Source organism: Oreochromis aureus, linkage group 11, assembly GCF_013358895.1.
Source record: "Oreochromis aureus strain Israel breed Guangdong linkage group 11, ZZ_aureus, whole genome shotgun sequence".
NCBI lineage: Eukaryota > Metazoa > Chordata > Actinopteri > Cichliformes > Cichlidae > Oreochromis > Oreochromis aureus.
The window spans coordinates 17,353,419-17,367,495 of record NC_052952.1 but is presented as its reverse complement, the minus strand read 5'-3'; the positions used below and the strand labels follow the sequence as shown (position 1 = coordinate 17,367,495).

Here is a 14,077-nt window from a genome sequence, read left to right as displayed (position 1 = left end):
GCCAGCCTTCGGTAAATGCCTAATGGCCTTCACTCGAAGACGTTTCACTTCTTATTGACGCTCTCAAATTGGCCTCTTTTGATCCCCAGTGCGTGACACACATACAGCAGTCTACCTGTTTGCACCCACAGCTCAATCGGCTTTTAAAGCTCTTTCATAAAAATGATGTACAGGGAGACAATACTGGAGAGCCGACATGCATTGTTCTCTCATCTTTTTTTTTTACATCTCGACTCGATCTATTAACACCTCGTTTGGCCCAGATGGAGAGTAACAGACAATGGGAGCATGTGAAAATGGATTTCGAGGCAGTTGTCGAGAGCCACAACGGTCTAAAGTGTTGAGCGCTCATGTTCCTGATGAGCTCACTGTTTGGCGGCTTTAATCGTGCTGTTGGATGACAGAGGCAGGAGGGTGCAAAGGGTGAGGGAGGCAAAGGGTAGGGTTCAGTCCTGAGATGAAGTGGTTAATTGAGTGCAGGATAAACAGTGCCAACAACCACGGAAGCCCCTCAACACACCACCCCTTCAGAAAAGAAAAACTAGAAAGAATGGAGGGTAAAAGAAGGGGAGGATAACACGGGGTGGGGGAAGAGAAAAGGGGTGAGGGAGAGAGAAAATCCCAGCTACCTCTGGGGGGAAAAGCTGCTATTGAAAAGCTATTAAACTTGCATTTAGCAGGATTGATTAGAAATGAAGAGGCCTATTAAAAGAGAGGGACAAGAGGACAATAGCGCGTCTCTGGCCGCCGTATGTTGCCCTCCTTTCAGTGGCTTTCTTCATGTTGGGAGGGAGGGGGGATCCTGTCTGTTTAAGCGTTCCCACCAAGAGAAGCAGTTCGGGGTGGGGGGAGTGGGGGCTTAGCACTGCCTGAATAGAACCCTCTTTATCTTCCACTGTCCCCCTTCCCTTCCATTCTCCACCGAGCAACAAAGAGAGGAGAATGAGGGAAGGTTTTTTAAGTCCCCTTCCCAGCTCACACAGACATCCTACTTAGATAACCAACCAACTGCCTTTCTCCCTCTCACCTCCTGCCTTCCCTTACGAATTAGTTCCCTCTGGAGTGCTGCCATCTTCCCCCCTGCCAGTGGGGTTTGTAATACACAATCTTAAGCATAGTGGCACAAACTGTAGGAGCTGCGAATCCGTATTCACGCTGTGTTTCTGCATGCGTGTGAAGGCAAGCCAGCCAATCCGGGGAGACTTTGACTTAAACACAGCAGCGAAACGGCGGCAGCGGTGGCGGCAGTTGTCTCCGCTGACTTTCAGCAAGCTCGAATGAACGGGTCCCCCGGGAACTTTAATGGAGTTTTGATTGTTTAACATCCGTTTTTACAAAAAGCACATTGAAGGAGTGGCTGTGTTTTCTCTCCACAAGCGTGTTTGCTTCATGTCAGTGAGCATGTAACCATATGGTCTTGGGAAAGAGTTAAATAAGTTATGAGTAACAGCTGACTCTTCCTCTTAGAAGACGCATTTGTAGTGGGGGAACAAATAATATTTTCACACATGTCCATTCTCCCACCAAGTGCTGTGGTAACAGGAGAGTAAGCTGAGCAGTTTGTGTCAGTCTGCTTTTTTTTTTTTTTAATAGTTGCATTATTTTGTCCAGAGAAAGTTTCACTTTCCTTGTGATGCGTCTCTGCTGGCACTGCAGAAATCTACTGTGATTACATTTTCTGAATTGAGTACGTCGAGATTTTATACCCATTTTGTGACTCTCGGTATGAATTTGCAATTTGCCATCAAGGAAAAGGTCAATTTAAAGATTTTAGATGTTCACGTTGTCTCTTTTTTATTTTTTTTCCAGCAGCCACCCAAGCAGCCTACTTCTCCCAGCAGCCCCAGGACCAGGTGGTTGTATCCGGTCAGTCGGTGACCCTGCCTTGTGTCATCGTGGGTTACCGGGGAATGGTACAGTGGACCAAAGATGGCCTGGCACTGGGAGGAGAGAGAGATCTACCAGGTATTATCACTGACTTCTTCTTTCCAGCCCCCTCCTTTTTCTTCTCCTGCCCTCTCTGTGTTTAGTGCTCTCTCTGTCTCTGTCTGTCCTGCTGCAATTAATGCCAGGCCTCATTAGAAATCAAGTCTCTCTCTGTCAACCTTTGGGGTTTTACACAAATGAATGGTGAGTGAACAATGTACTGCAGACAGGTCGGCTACTGCTGCACACACCGAACTTTAATTTGTTGTTTAGCATTTTAACTCTTGTAAGAAGGTGGATAATCAATTGGCTTTTGCCACACATTGACATTTAAATGTGTGGCTGACTAGCGTAAAGGTGGAGAAGCTTCCTCTTGACCTTAGCCACCCCATCTTCATTGTGCCTGCATTTAAAGGACAGTCTTCCCATGCAGCAGCCTCCTCACGTGTTGCATCTCTAGGCTCACGCTGCTCTGCTAACTCAATGGCTCAATGCCTGGCCCTGTGAGGTGCTGCTTGCTTTCATTTGTGTCTTAAAGAGCCTTGCCACGTTTCTTTTGGCTTTGTTCGGGGCACAAGTCTGTTCATTTTATAGTCCTTTCATTATGTGTTTGTTGTTGGTTGGTTTGTTTGTCTCTGACTCTATTCTCTGTGCTGGCTTCATGCAGGCTGGACACGCTATTCCTTAATGGGCGACCCGCTATCAGGCGAGCACAGCTTGCAGATCGATTCAGCAGAGTTGGCGGATGACGCGGTGTATGAGTGTCAGGCTACACAGGCAGCGCTTCGCTCCCACCGTGCCAAGCTCACTGTACTAGGTAAGATACACAGCTCACGCATGATCCTCACAGCCGGCCCTTGTGCCAAGGCCTGCAGGCTGGCAGTGCATGGGAAAAATCAGGGGAGTGTCTTCATTGCAGAGCATAAAAGCTTGCAGACAACTACCCTAATAATACATGTTCATCCCATGAAATGAATCACTTTCAAAACACAACATTAAATGTCTTAAACTTCATAGTTTGTTTGTTTGTTTCTTTTCAATCAGCACTTAAAGATAACACTATCCTACAGTTTCCGAGTGGAAAACATGCCTTGAAAGCATAATTCAAACCAAATAAGACTCAACCATGAGAAGAAGAAGAAAAAAAAAGAAACACCAGCACTCTTAGTCGCGATAATCAAGACTCTCGACGTCTAGGGTAATGTGATTGCTGCAGTCACAAATGACTTGCGTAGTCGCTTGAAAGTCTGCATAGTTAGCACATTTTACAGTGAGCCACAACATTTGTCAACCGCACGGCGGTTTTTACATTAACGTGATGTGAGTGATCTACTTCTTCACACAGACCTTCAGAGGTGGGGTGAGGTGGAGCGGAGTGGGGTAGGGATGGGGGAGTACGGGGAGGAGGGGGGCCAGATCTTTTGGGAATTGGAGTTGACATAGTACTGCTGGCATCTTGTGGCATGAAAAGGAATATCACTCTATAAATTAGCCCTGTCAATTGCCCATAAATGGACCTGCAAGGCAAGCATTTTTCATCAAGAAAGGAAAACTCAAAGGGAACAATTATACAGATCTGTTGCTGCAGCTTATGTGAACATTTCTCCACAAAGACCCTGCTGTCACTGAATCCATCCGTTGCATGGAGGTGTCTGTTCAAAGTCGCTGAGGCAGAGTGACAAGTGGTGCAGATAGCGCTACATTGGGAGGGCAAATTGAGTGGTAGGTAGAAACATTTCAGCTAAATGAACAGAATCTAAGGACTCACCCGAGCTCGTCTGCCCACCTTTATCTGCCTCGTGTCACCGTCAAAAGCTGCGCAGCGTAGCGCGAAGCAGTGTGGTCGCCACATGCCCACACACAACCAGAGAGATGCATGTGTGGAGGCAGTCATGAAAACTTGATAAAACTGCCTCTTCAACATTAAATGCACTCTCGAAAGACCAAGCCCGACACCGAGGCTGGTGCTTCATGAACATTATGTGCATTTCATAAACACATAAATGAAATCAGATGCATTGCTCATGCTTTTGTGTGGACACGAGGAGGGAGCGTGTGCCTAACTTGTGAGTGTATGTGCGTGTCTGTGTGTGCGTAAATCAATGTGGCCAGATGAGACCAAAGCAATCCTGCACAGTCAAAGGAGTCAACGGTGGGAGTGCAGTCAGGGGAATCGGCATGGAAATTAAAATCACCTAGCACTCGGATTCCATTAGTGTCCGTGCCGCGGCAGCGGAAGGACCTCTGACAATTCAGATACACACAGTGAAATTGGTTCGGTAGAGGGTGCAAGAAAGGCCAGCACAAACCCCATGTTTACGCCTTCCCTTATTGGTTGGGGAGATAGACGCCTTCATCAGGGGTGGCACGCTTGGCTTGACAGTGGTGCGTGCGAAACCATGCAAATAAATGAACAAATAAGCAATTCAGTTGAAACATCACTCTGCAACAGTAAGAGCAAATAGAGCAATAATGCTAGCCCCAAGAAAGGAAATAAATAAGTTTGAGTGTGTGTGTGCTTTTTTTTTTTCACCAAATGACAACAGCTCTCGGCCTTTTCTCCTGTCTGAAACTACACCTTGTTAAATAGACACTTGGCAATAAGAAGGTATTGTTATATATTGACGATGGGCTAAGAGCAACAGCAAGCTCAATATCAGTAATGCGTCTTTGCGGTTCTGCGCTTGCCCGGAGCTGCAATGAGTCTTTTTGTTTTGAGCTGTATGTTTGTTTCTGCTTTACAGTTCCTCCCTCTGACCCTGTGGTGGAAGGCGGCCCCGTTGTACGTCTCAAGGCCCACACACCGCACAACCTCACCTGCAGAGCCTCAGGAGCCAAACCTGCTGCTGAAATCACCTGGTACAGAGATGGAGAAGTCATGGAAACTGCAATTTATTCCAAGGTACAGTGAGAACAGATCCGCACTTTGCATTATCATTCAATCACCACACACCTACACAATATTACAAACTGTAACAGCGGGCAAAAATAAATGCAAAGCTATTCAAAAACAGAAATATTTTCTCTCGGGGTATAATACTCCTATCTTTTTCCTCATTTCTGTTTGGATGCTTTTTTTCTCCATCTATCTTTCACGGTATCTCACACTTTCTTTTTCCATCGCCACCCTTTCCTCACAAGATTTGTTCGCTTACTCTCTGCAGTCCCCCTCCTGCATCCATTCATTCCTGACCCCCCCCTATCCACCCCACCCCTTCCACCCTAGCTTCTCTCCTTCCCCACCCCAACCCACCTCACCCCACACCACCTCAGCCCTCTTCACTCTCTACTCCCTCCCCTTTTTTTGCTCACTAATGCAGCCACACTACAGCATAACTGGAGCATGCCAAAGCTCAGACAGGCATGAGTGTTTCATACAGTAGAGTTTCTGCAAAGAAGAAATCACCCACAACAATTGTAAAAACACAATGGGGATGCGCCAGAGCGTAAGCCAGCCGCGGCTGGGAAAGTGTCACATTTTTCATGCTCTCTGACCACGCTAAACGATGCTAAACGCCACATTTAAGGAGGCGAGAGCCCACAGTGAGGAGGGAAGGAAGCTGGCTACAGGGGGAGAGAGAGGAGATGAGATGAGATGTGGAGGGGAGGAATAGAAAGGGGTGGGGGGAGTGAAGACAGAGCAAAGTGTTGTTAATAGCTTTGTGAAAATAAAAAAAAGAACGAAAGAACAAGAGAATTTCTAACGTTTAGGAGTGAAACTGGGGGTAGGCAGTGCTCTGTCCAAGTGAGAGCTGGCGACAGGGAGGGATGTGATTTGATCTAGCAGAAAAATGCTTTTTGTGTGTCTGGCTTAGAAAATGGAAGACCTGCTCCATTGATCTGGCTGTCCAGGGAAAAGGTTCAGCTCGCCCCTGCTCTTTTCCAATGATGTGTGACACCCCTCCCTCGCTGTCACCAACCCAAAAAAAAAGGACACACAGGCAGCTCAGCTTTCACTTTCTTTTGTTTTGTTTTTTTTCTCGTGTATGAGGAAGAGAGGAAGAAAGTGAGAGAGCAGTGAGCCATATCCTCAGAATCTACACCTTTCCTCACTTAGGCGTATTGATTTCTGTGAGCAGTAAATAGATTTAAAAGATGATGACAAACAAGGAGCGCTGACTGGGAACACTCTCAGAAATGTGGGAACAGCACAATATCCCCTGCTGCATCATAAAATATATGATTTAAGTGCCATGCCAAGGAACAGGATGGCGATTTTTAATGCTTCACGCATGAAAAAAATAAAATAAGACTGGCAGTGTGTAAATGGTGAAGTCACTAATGACATGCGACTTGGTTGTGTGACGCTGAGCTGATTTTTACTCACCTCTTCGTTTTTGTCCTTCCTCGTAGTCCCTAATGGAAGATGGGAAGAGGGAAGCGGCTGTCAGTATGCTTCCGATCATTCCAGAGGACAGTGACTCCGGACGCACCTACACCTGCAGGGTTCTTAACCCAGCTGCCCCTGCTGGACGACAGACATCAGTCACTATCAATGTCCAGCGTGAGTCCAGCATCCACCTGCCTACAAACACTCTGAAATTATAAATGTGCAGCATGCAGTCACCGGTGTTCTGTGGAGAAGAATGAATGCTTTTGCCAAGTCATGCATGTCAGTGACATGAATATTTCTGCTTCTCACAGACCCCCCTTCAGTGACTCTGTCAGTCCAGCCTCAGACTGTAACAGAGGGAGCCAAGGTTCTCTTCATCTGCTCTGCCTCAGCCAATCCTGAAATCACTGGATACAGGTATCTGTCTTTTCTGTGTCCACTCTAAACCTCTGCGTTCCACTGAGACATAAAAACCTAATAAAATGAATTTTATAAGCTGCAAAAATGTTATAAACTGAGACAAAAAGATGCCAAGTAGACTCTGTGGATTAAATGGGCTGTTTGATTGGCAACATTTGATTGGCACAAGCCACAAATCGGCTAACAGCCACTTTGATACGCATCACACCGTTCCTTACCTGAACTAATGGAGCTGTGATCATTCATTTGTTCCAGGTGGTCGAAAGGAGGAGTCCCCATCTCCGAAGCAAATGGGGATAGCCTTGAGGTGACAGTGGACTACTCCTACTTCACAGACCCCGTCTCCTGTGAAGTGTCCAACTCTGTGGGCAGCACCAATGTCAGCACTCTGGTTGATGTCCAGTGTAAGTTTAACTGAAGGCAAACACTGTATGCGATGTGGTTTGTGTTTTCAGATATTGGCGGTAGAGCAGCTTTAAAAAAAGTCTCTTATTGATTCTAACTGTCTGCCTGCTTTGCTTCCCCTCTAGTTGGCCCCAGACTGCTGGCGGAGCCGAAGCCCATGACAGTGGATACAGGCATGGATGCAGCCTTCACTTGTGCGTGGACTGGAAACCCTCCTCTGACCCTGGCTTGGACCAAGCAAGGCTCCAGTGTGGTAAGGCAACAACAACAACAAAAAAAAGCCAGTCACCACATTTTCTTGATGCTAAAGCTTCAGCACCACACCTCAGCACCATTCCTCCGGAGAGAAACATTCACACATGGCCTTGAGGCATGAATCCCTCACACTTTTTCCCACACTTCCTTTTTTCAGGCAGAAACTTCAACACCTCCTCTCACCACTCTCCCTGAGGGCTAAAGCCTCTGGCAGAAAACTGCCTGTCCTATGACAGATTCATAGAGCACCATCAGAGCACATGACATGTTGTCACAATCCCGACTTAATCAATCGGTCAATCAATCAGTCATTCAAGGGGTGAATCACTACTTGTACTTGTAACTTTTAGAGCAGCATCCCCCGCTTCTCGACAGCACAAAGGCCCGGCTACGCTTGCGTATCTATCTCCTTAAAGTCAATTTTGCAGGTGGAACAAATGGGACACTTCCACCTTCACGTTACATCATGCTGGTAAAAGTGTTCTAGCGTGCACACCATTAGTGGGGGCATCCCATAGGAGATCTCTCTTGGCAACTAATGTAATTTCTGAAGCTATGCTGGAAAAAGCACCCCCGGTCAAGAATGCTGTGGGATGGCATAAGCAATGCTGTCATCTAGAAGAGAGAATGCTTTCAGCCACACTCAGGGAACGGCGCAGACATTTTTTCTAATCCACCCACTGCCACTGTCCCTCACACAGCCATGAGTAATAGATTAATTGGGTTACTCCATAAGCGTGGCGAAATAAAAAAAAATGCAGAGTGAGAGGGAGATGTGAAGATGGAGGGAGGGAGGAGGGAGGAGGATGGAGCGGGGGTAAATGGATTAATCACAGCTTGATGGAATGACAGGATCAATGAGCTAAGGAGTGAGTGAGTGTAGCAGCTCCAAAGGCTAGGGCCCACTCGCACATGCTTCGTTCTGTCCCCACTGTTTAATTGCAACAATCTCCACAGCAGCACGGTCACTCAGCGGTGGCTGGAGTGCTTAATGCTGTGATTAAAGCTCTTCACAATGAAATTAAACTCAAACCACCAGCATTTGTTACAATGGTCAGCCCACCTCTGTGCTGCCTGCACAGTGAGTGGGCCACTGACAAAGGTCCCACTTTGCTTTCGCCTGCCTCTTCTGCTCACCACCTTGTTCTTTCTGTCTCTTTCTGTCTCTAACATACTTCTCACTTGTCTCCCTGGATTTCTCACTAGGTGCTCAGTAATGGTAACACCTTGCAGCTGAAGGCTGTTACTCAGGAGGATGCTGGCACATACACCTGCAAGGCCATTGTACCCCGTATTGGAGTTGCAGAAAGAGATGTCACTCTAACTGTAAATGGTAAGAAGTTTCTTAAAGAACAAAGGAAAATAATAAGTCGCTTAAGTATATGGGGTTTTTTTTTTTACTTTAAAGTTACTCCTCATTACATTAAAAACCTATATTTTTTTAAGCTTTTTACTCTGTTACATTATTTGACAACTGCTGTGTCTAGTTACTTGTGTAGTTCTTTTTTTTTTTTTTTAGATTTTTTAGTAGTTTCAAAAACCAAGTTTCCTCTACTTTTAACGCCACTTTACTGTCTAGTTGGGGTTTTTTTTGCATGCTTGAACTTGTACTGCTTTTTTAAAACTCTCTTTATTTCCTTCACTTTCTTTCATCTGCCCACAGGTCCACCTATCATCACAGCAGAGGCCACGCAGCATGCTGTCAAACACTCCAAGGGCAAGCTGGAGTGCCGGGTGGGAAGCAGCCCCCCACCTGATAAGATTGTAAGTGATCCTCTTATTTGTGTTGCGGTGTGTTGTCATTCACTAATGCTTATCAGCTTACACACTCCGTGTGTACATACTCCGCGTTCCTTTCCCCGCCCACATAAGAAGCATCACTAAGATGAGCTTTACCCCTAACCTCACCTCTACACCTTTGCACCAGCACATCTCCACCTCGCTTGCTAAAACAAAACGTATACACAGACACTGACTGGAATGACTGTGGAGTTATCGGAGCTGCCGAAAGAATGGCTTCCTGCAGGTTTCAGCCAGACCACATTCAATTAGCGGCCCAAGAGGCATCAGTCGTCTGACCCTGTTGAACTGCTGAATGTACGCTGGGCTGAGAGAGGATAATTAGGGTGCGAGGAGAAGTGAGAGACAGGTGCCCTGCTGGCCCTGTGCTAGACACGGCGAAAAGTAGCCTTATTTCCTAGTGTAGCTACCTAACCCTCCTTAGGCTTCACCTGCAGGGCAAACGTGGGAGGCAGCTTAAACATGAGTCTGTGAGTTGTGTCAGACACCGAGCACCTCAGAGGTCAGCAGGGAAAAAGCACAAGAGAGAGAGAGAGCCGGCGTTCACACAGCAGCAGGCAGGGATCTAAGGATAAACAGCCGTGCCGGCCTCTGCTTTGCTCACAGGTGAAGGATTCTTTATAGAACGGTGACTTACTCCCTGTTGTCTATTCTCTCACTCTTCTCCACAGGTGTGGACCTTTGGGGACATGAGCCTGTCCTCCGGCTCCTCCGGTCGTTACTCAGTGCAGACAGTAACCAGTGACCACGGAGTCGTGTCCTCTCTGGTGCTATCTGAGACTCTGGCACAAGATTTCCAGCTGCGCTACAACTGCACTGCTTGGAACCGCTTCGGCACAGGCACTGCCCTGGTCACGCTAAAGGAGCAAGGTACACACGGGCGAGAGTAATACTCCTGCACAGGAGTTATAGCGATAGTCTCGGTTCTTGCTGTGAAGATTGGGTAAAACTAGTGCCCCCGTCTCGTGCTTATCTTAATTATGCTCTTCTAATCGATATGATTTAATCAGCAGATGGCTTCTTTAATGAATATGTTTGCCCCATAACATAGATATTGATTAGGGACAAAAGTCAATTAGAGGAAGCCACATGTGTTTGCAGTTGGGATCATAGTCTCTATCACTGTCTTATAGCCAAGCTCAGCATCTCGGGCTGCAGGCCCCTTAAGTGGTTTTAAAATTAAACAGCGGTGGTACGACTCCACTGATGCTAGGGGAAACCTTTGTTGCAGTAGACACCAAAAATGAGGTCCTCGCCAGTAATTTACATCAACGTAGCAGAGCAGGGTCTCCAGAGAAATGGGCAGCGCTATCTCCTGGAATCTCTAATTAGATTACTGTCTATTGCTTCATTGCATGTCAGGCCTTGTTACCCTTCTTTCAGAGAGATTAGAGACAATAGCCAGGCTGCGAGATGCTGGATTGCCCACATGAGCATATGTTACAGTCACTGTGAGAAGATCAGGGCTTACTGCAGATCAATTTATGGGCACTAGAGCGTTTTTCAGATTAGCAAGGCAAAAAAAAAAAAAGAAAAAGAATCTCTTCTGTTTCTTTCATTTGCTCCAATATGCACTTTCTTAGCACAGACACTTATGTTCTGCTATCTCTCATTTCATCCCTTCCCCGTCTCTTGACAAACCATCGACCCTCACCCTCTTTGCCACGCATTTCTTCTGTTACCATTGTTCTTGCAGAAGCACTGCCGATGTTGATAATTGTAGGTGGGGCAGTGGGTGGCGGCTGTGTCCTGCTCATCTGTGTCATCACTCTGGTCTCCCTCTGCTGCAGGCACACAGGCAAAGGTGAGCTCAACGGTTAGTATGGGCAGGAGGGTCAACAGCCAATTCTTCAAATCGAACATAATAAAGTGCCTGCGAGCTGAAAATTGAAAAGATTATGTTCAATTTTGTGCCGTTTCACCTTGAGTTTGAATAGAAAGCTTCGTGTAAATTGGATTTACAAATCTTCCCGGCAATGTCGAGTGAATCTGTTCTCATTTCCCATAGGCAAAAGATGCACTCGTCTTTCCAAGAGTGACATCAGAGTTCAGATTGTTCACAGCGATCACAATGCTACACGCGGCAACGACGATGAGGAAGATGTCAAAGAACCCATGGTAGGTCTATTTTGTTCAGCTTCTCTGTCAAACATCTCCATGGACTGCAAGAGAGAAATAACTACTATTATAACATAATGTTCAGGCTTTCTTTTGTTCTTATTCTAGTAAGGTCTTGTTCATCCTAATAATTCTTGGTCTTCCCTCAGGCTCCAAACAGCAGCGAGTCTCCCGGGACATCGCGCACAGAACACAGCGACCTCCTGGAAGAGGAGGAGGACGAAAGATCGGACATCAAGGTAAAACTGAAAAACACTTCCTTGAAGAAACTCTCAAAATAGCAAGCATGCTTTTTTTTTCACATGATACTGAACTAAAGTCAAATTCATGGTTTTTTTTCCCCTCTATTTTTTTCAAAGGATCCTACCAATGGTTACTACAATGTTCGCGGCCACGACGACCGTCATATTCGCAGCAGCGGATTTTCTGAATACGTGCCCAATTCTCGGCCGGTCTACACTCCATCACAGCTGCCCTCCCCCAGCCCCGTGTACGGTCAGCACGGCACCCAACCTCGTGCCTATGACTTCTCCCACCGATACGCAACCACCACAGTGAGCAGAACCTCATACGAACAGCAGCAGGCTGCCCAGCAGCAGCCTGCCCAGCAAGGGGGAGTTTATCCCACTGACCCCCTCTACAGTGGCACTGCTTACCTACCTGCTACTTATGGCCACGCCTTCACCAGTTATGTTAAGCCTGCTTCCTATGAGAAGGTGGATGCGTACGACCAATCAGATCAGGCCAGCAAGGTCTCGAGCTCATCTCGCTTCTCTTACGCCTCGTCACAAGTGTCCTCCCAGCAGTCCGACTATGGCCGACCCTCGCAACGTATGCAGACTCATGTCTGATAGGAACAAAAAAAGAAAAAAAAAGAGTAAAGAAGCAGTGAGTAGATAACTATTTGTCACCACATGTGTGGGCGGACTAACATGAACTTTCTTTACTCGGACAGTCCTGCAAGGATTTGTTAGGACAGTATAAGAAGGGAGGCATGATTTCGGTTATGAATAACCAACCTGCGATGGACGGCAGCATCTACAATAATGTGAACTTGTAGAGCTAGAAAATTAAGCAGATTGTGATGTTCAAGTCAAGCATATGATGAACATTACAGTGCGATACCTCACTAGGTTGTCTCTACATGATGACCACCCAAACTTGTGGAGATGTTCTGCGAGTTCGTGGGCCAACCAGAAAATAAATCAAACGCATCCCTTAAATTTGGGTGGCCAAAACGACTGGGGTAGCTGTTTACCTGCATTCCAGAGTTTACTTTGTGTCGACACTAATTGTAAACATGACCTCGTAAATACTTTGAAAGAAGATATTACGAGCTAACACGTACAGTATTTGAGGGGGAGGGGGGGGTAAAAAGGTGTGAAAAACCTTTGTTGTCTGTCATTTTGATGTTTTCGTTGGCATGCGAAAGGAATTGTAAGCACATTTGTGTCTCTATCATCTACAAATGACTGAGCTATCCACAGAGACAGACATGAACTATTCTGCACAACAGGCTAGCTGCACTGACCAACAAGTGCTACAGGCACTCTATTGTATGTGGAATACATCTGGACTGAACTGTGTTTCTGGAGCCTCTCGTGATAACCTTAACACGTTGGACACAGAGTGTTGTCTGCCAGTGGGGAGAAAAGAATGTGCATATTGCCTTCGTTCTAATGGAGGACTCTATGTTGTACTGACACGGACGAGTTAAGGCAGTGAAAACCCAAAGATGGTAACAAATTGTATAGGTAATAAAAATAGGGGCTGATGCTGAAAACTGTGGATCTACCCCTGCATCGTTTCCTGCTGTACTTTCTGATTGTAAAATCAAGAGTAGGAACTTACCAGAACAATCAAAAGTGGTGATTTTTTTTTTTTTTTTGTAATGGTGGCAATCTTGAACTTGAAATAAACTTGAACGCAGCGTCAACTTCGGCAGGCTTAGGTGGGGTAAGACGTGGAAGGCGGTCCTGACGGGGGACCACCCGCTCTCAAGTTTTACAACTCAATTCAATCAAATCGTCTCGCTATGTTTACAAGAAACAGTACTACCCTGAAACTGAGTATCTGTACAAATGGCTGAGTCCATACTTTCTCTCTGTTGCATGCAAATGATGTGTCTAGTGAAACTCTTCAGCGTTTATATTCATGTCCATTTCATGTTCGAGACATCGGTTACTGCACCTGACCCGGCCGCATTCCACTTCCTGGGCGTTTTTGGTGTGGACGCTTGTACTGCCATTTGTCTAAAAATATAAAGAAAGAAATGAAACGTCCCCAGGCAGCCTAATGAGAGAACAAATGCCACTTAAAGTGAGGAGGCAAACATCATCGCTTGTCTTTATTTTTCTATTTTGTATACGCCTTAAAGTACAGCGTGTAAGCTGCTCTACTGTAAAGTATCTTTATATACATATGTATCTATCTCGGTTTATTTTATTTGGTATTCACACATTTTCTTGTCTGAGTTGTTCATCATTCCTCTGAATGCAGTTACCATGCTTTGGAACACAACTAATTGCCATTTTGTTTGTTCATTCTTTTAATATTGTATTAAGAATTTTATTTGCTAAAAAAATATGAGCTATTGTTGCTTGTACCTTTGTACACATATTTATATTTAAATAAAACCATTTCCGATAAAGAACACGGCTCACGTGAATCCTCAGAGTTAATCAGCCTGGTGAGCTGCTTCATTGGGCATGGGGAACAGTGAAAAACAAAGCCTCCCATGTAGCAAAAATGATGAATACATAAATTAGCAGCACTGTCTATGTTGATTTTCCTATTCCCCCAGTGGTGTGCTGCTTTTAA

At 45.9% G+C, this 14,077-nt stretch overlaps 1 protein-coding gene and 1 long non-coding RNA gene across 5 annotated transcripts in view; one reads left to right on the top strand and one right to left on the bottom strand.

Moving 5' to 3' along the window:
- Nucleotides 1–13,112, top strand: part of kirrel3l (kirre like nephrin family adhesion molecule 3, like) — a 33,022-nt gene extending 19,910 nt beyond the window's left edge. Inside the window, exons 2-15 of one of the 3 annotated variants that reach the window (XM_039620189.1) lie at nt 1,813–1,965; nt 2,594–2,743; nt 4,671–4,828; nt 6,280–6,430; nt 6,571–6,676; nt 6,935–7,083; nt 7,210–7,337; nt 8,546–8,672; nt 9,003–9,103; nt 9,811–10,009; nt 10,836–10,955; nt 11,148–11,257; nt 11,407–11,496; nt 11,617–13,112. In XM_039620189.1, the coding sequence (XP_039476123.1) occupies nt 1,813–1,965; nt 2,594–2,743; nt 4,671–4,828; nt 6,280–6,430; nt 6,571–6,676; nt 6,935–7,083; nt 7,210–7,337; nt 8,546–8,672; nt 9,003–9,103; nt 9,811–10,009; nt 10,836–10,955; nt 11,148–11,257; nt 11,407–11,496; nt 11,617–12,108 (2,234 nt within the window). In that variant the 3' untranslated portion in view covers nt 12,109–13,112. Of the gene's footprint in view, nt 1–1,809; nt 1,966–2,593; nt 2,744–4,670; nt 4,829–6,279; nt 6,431–6,570; nt 6,677–6,934; nt 7,084–7,209; nt 7,338–8,545; nt 8,673–9,002; nt 9,104–9,810; nt 10,010–10,835; nt 10,956–11,147; nt 11,258–11,406; nt 11,497–11,616 lie in introns of all 3 variants that reach the window. The other 2 variants (XM_031739260.2, XM_031739261.2) reach the window with 2 other exon arrangements.
- Nucleotides 1–13,219, bottom strand: part of LOC120442841 — a 29,326-nt gene extending 16,107 nt beyond the window's left edge. Inside the window, exons 1-3 of one of the 2 annotated variants that reach the window (XR_005614974.1) lie at nt 13,109–13,219; nt 11,918–12,104; nt 6,254–6,394 (exon numbers count right to left, since the gene is read on the bottom strand). This is a non-coding gene — a long non-coding RNA (uncharacterized LOC120442841). Of the gene's footprint in view, nt 1–6,253; nt 6,395–6,897; nt 7,014–11,917; nt 12,105–13,108 lie in introns of those variants that run through there. The other variant, XR_005614973.1, reaches the window with a different exon arrangement.
- Nucleotides 13,220–14,077: the final 858 nt, after the last annotated feature.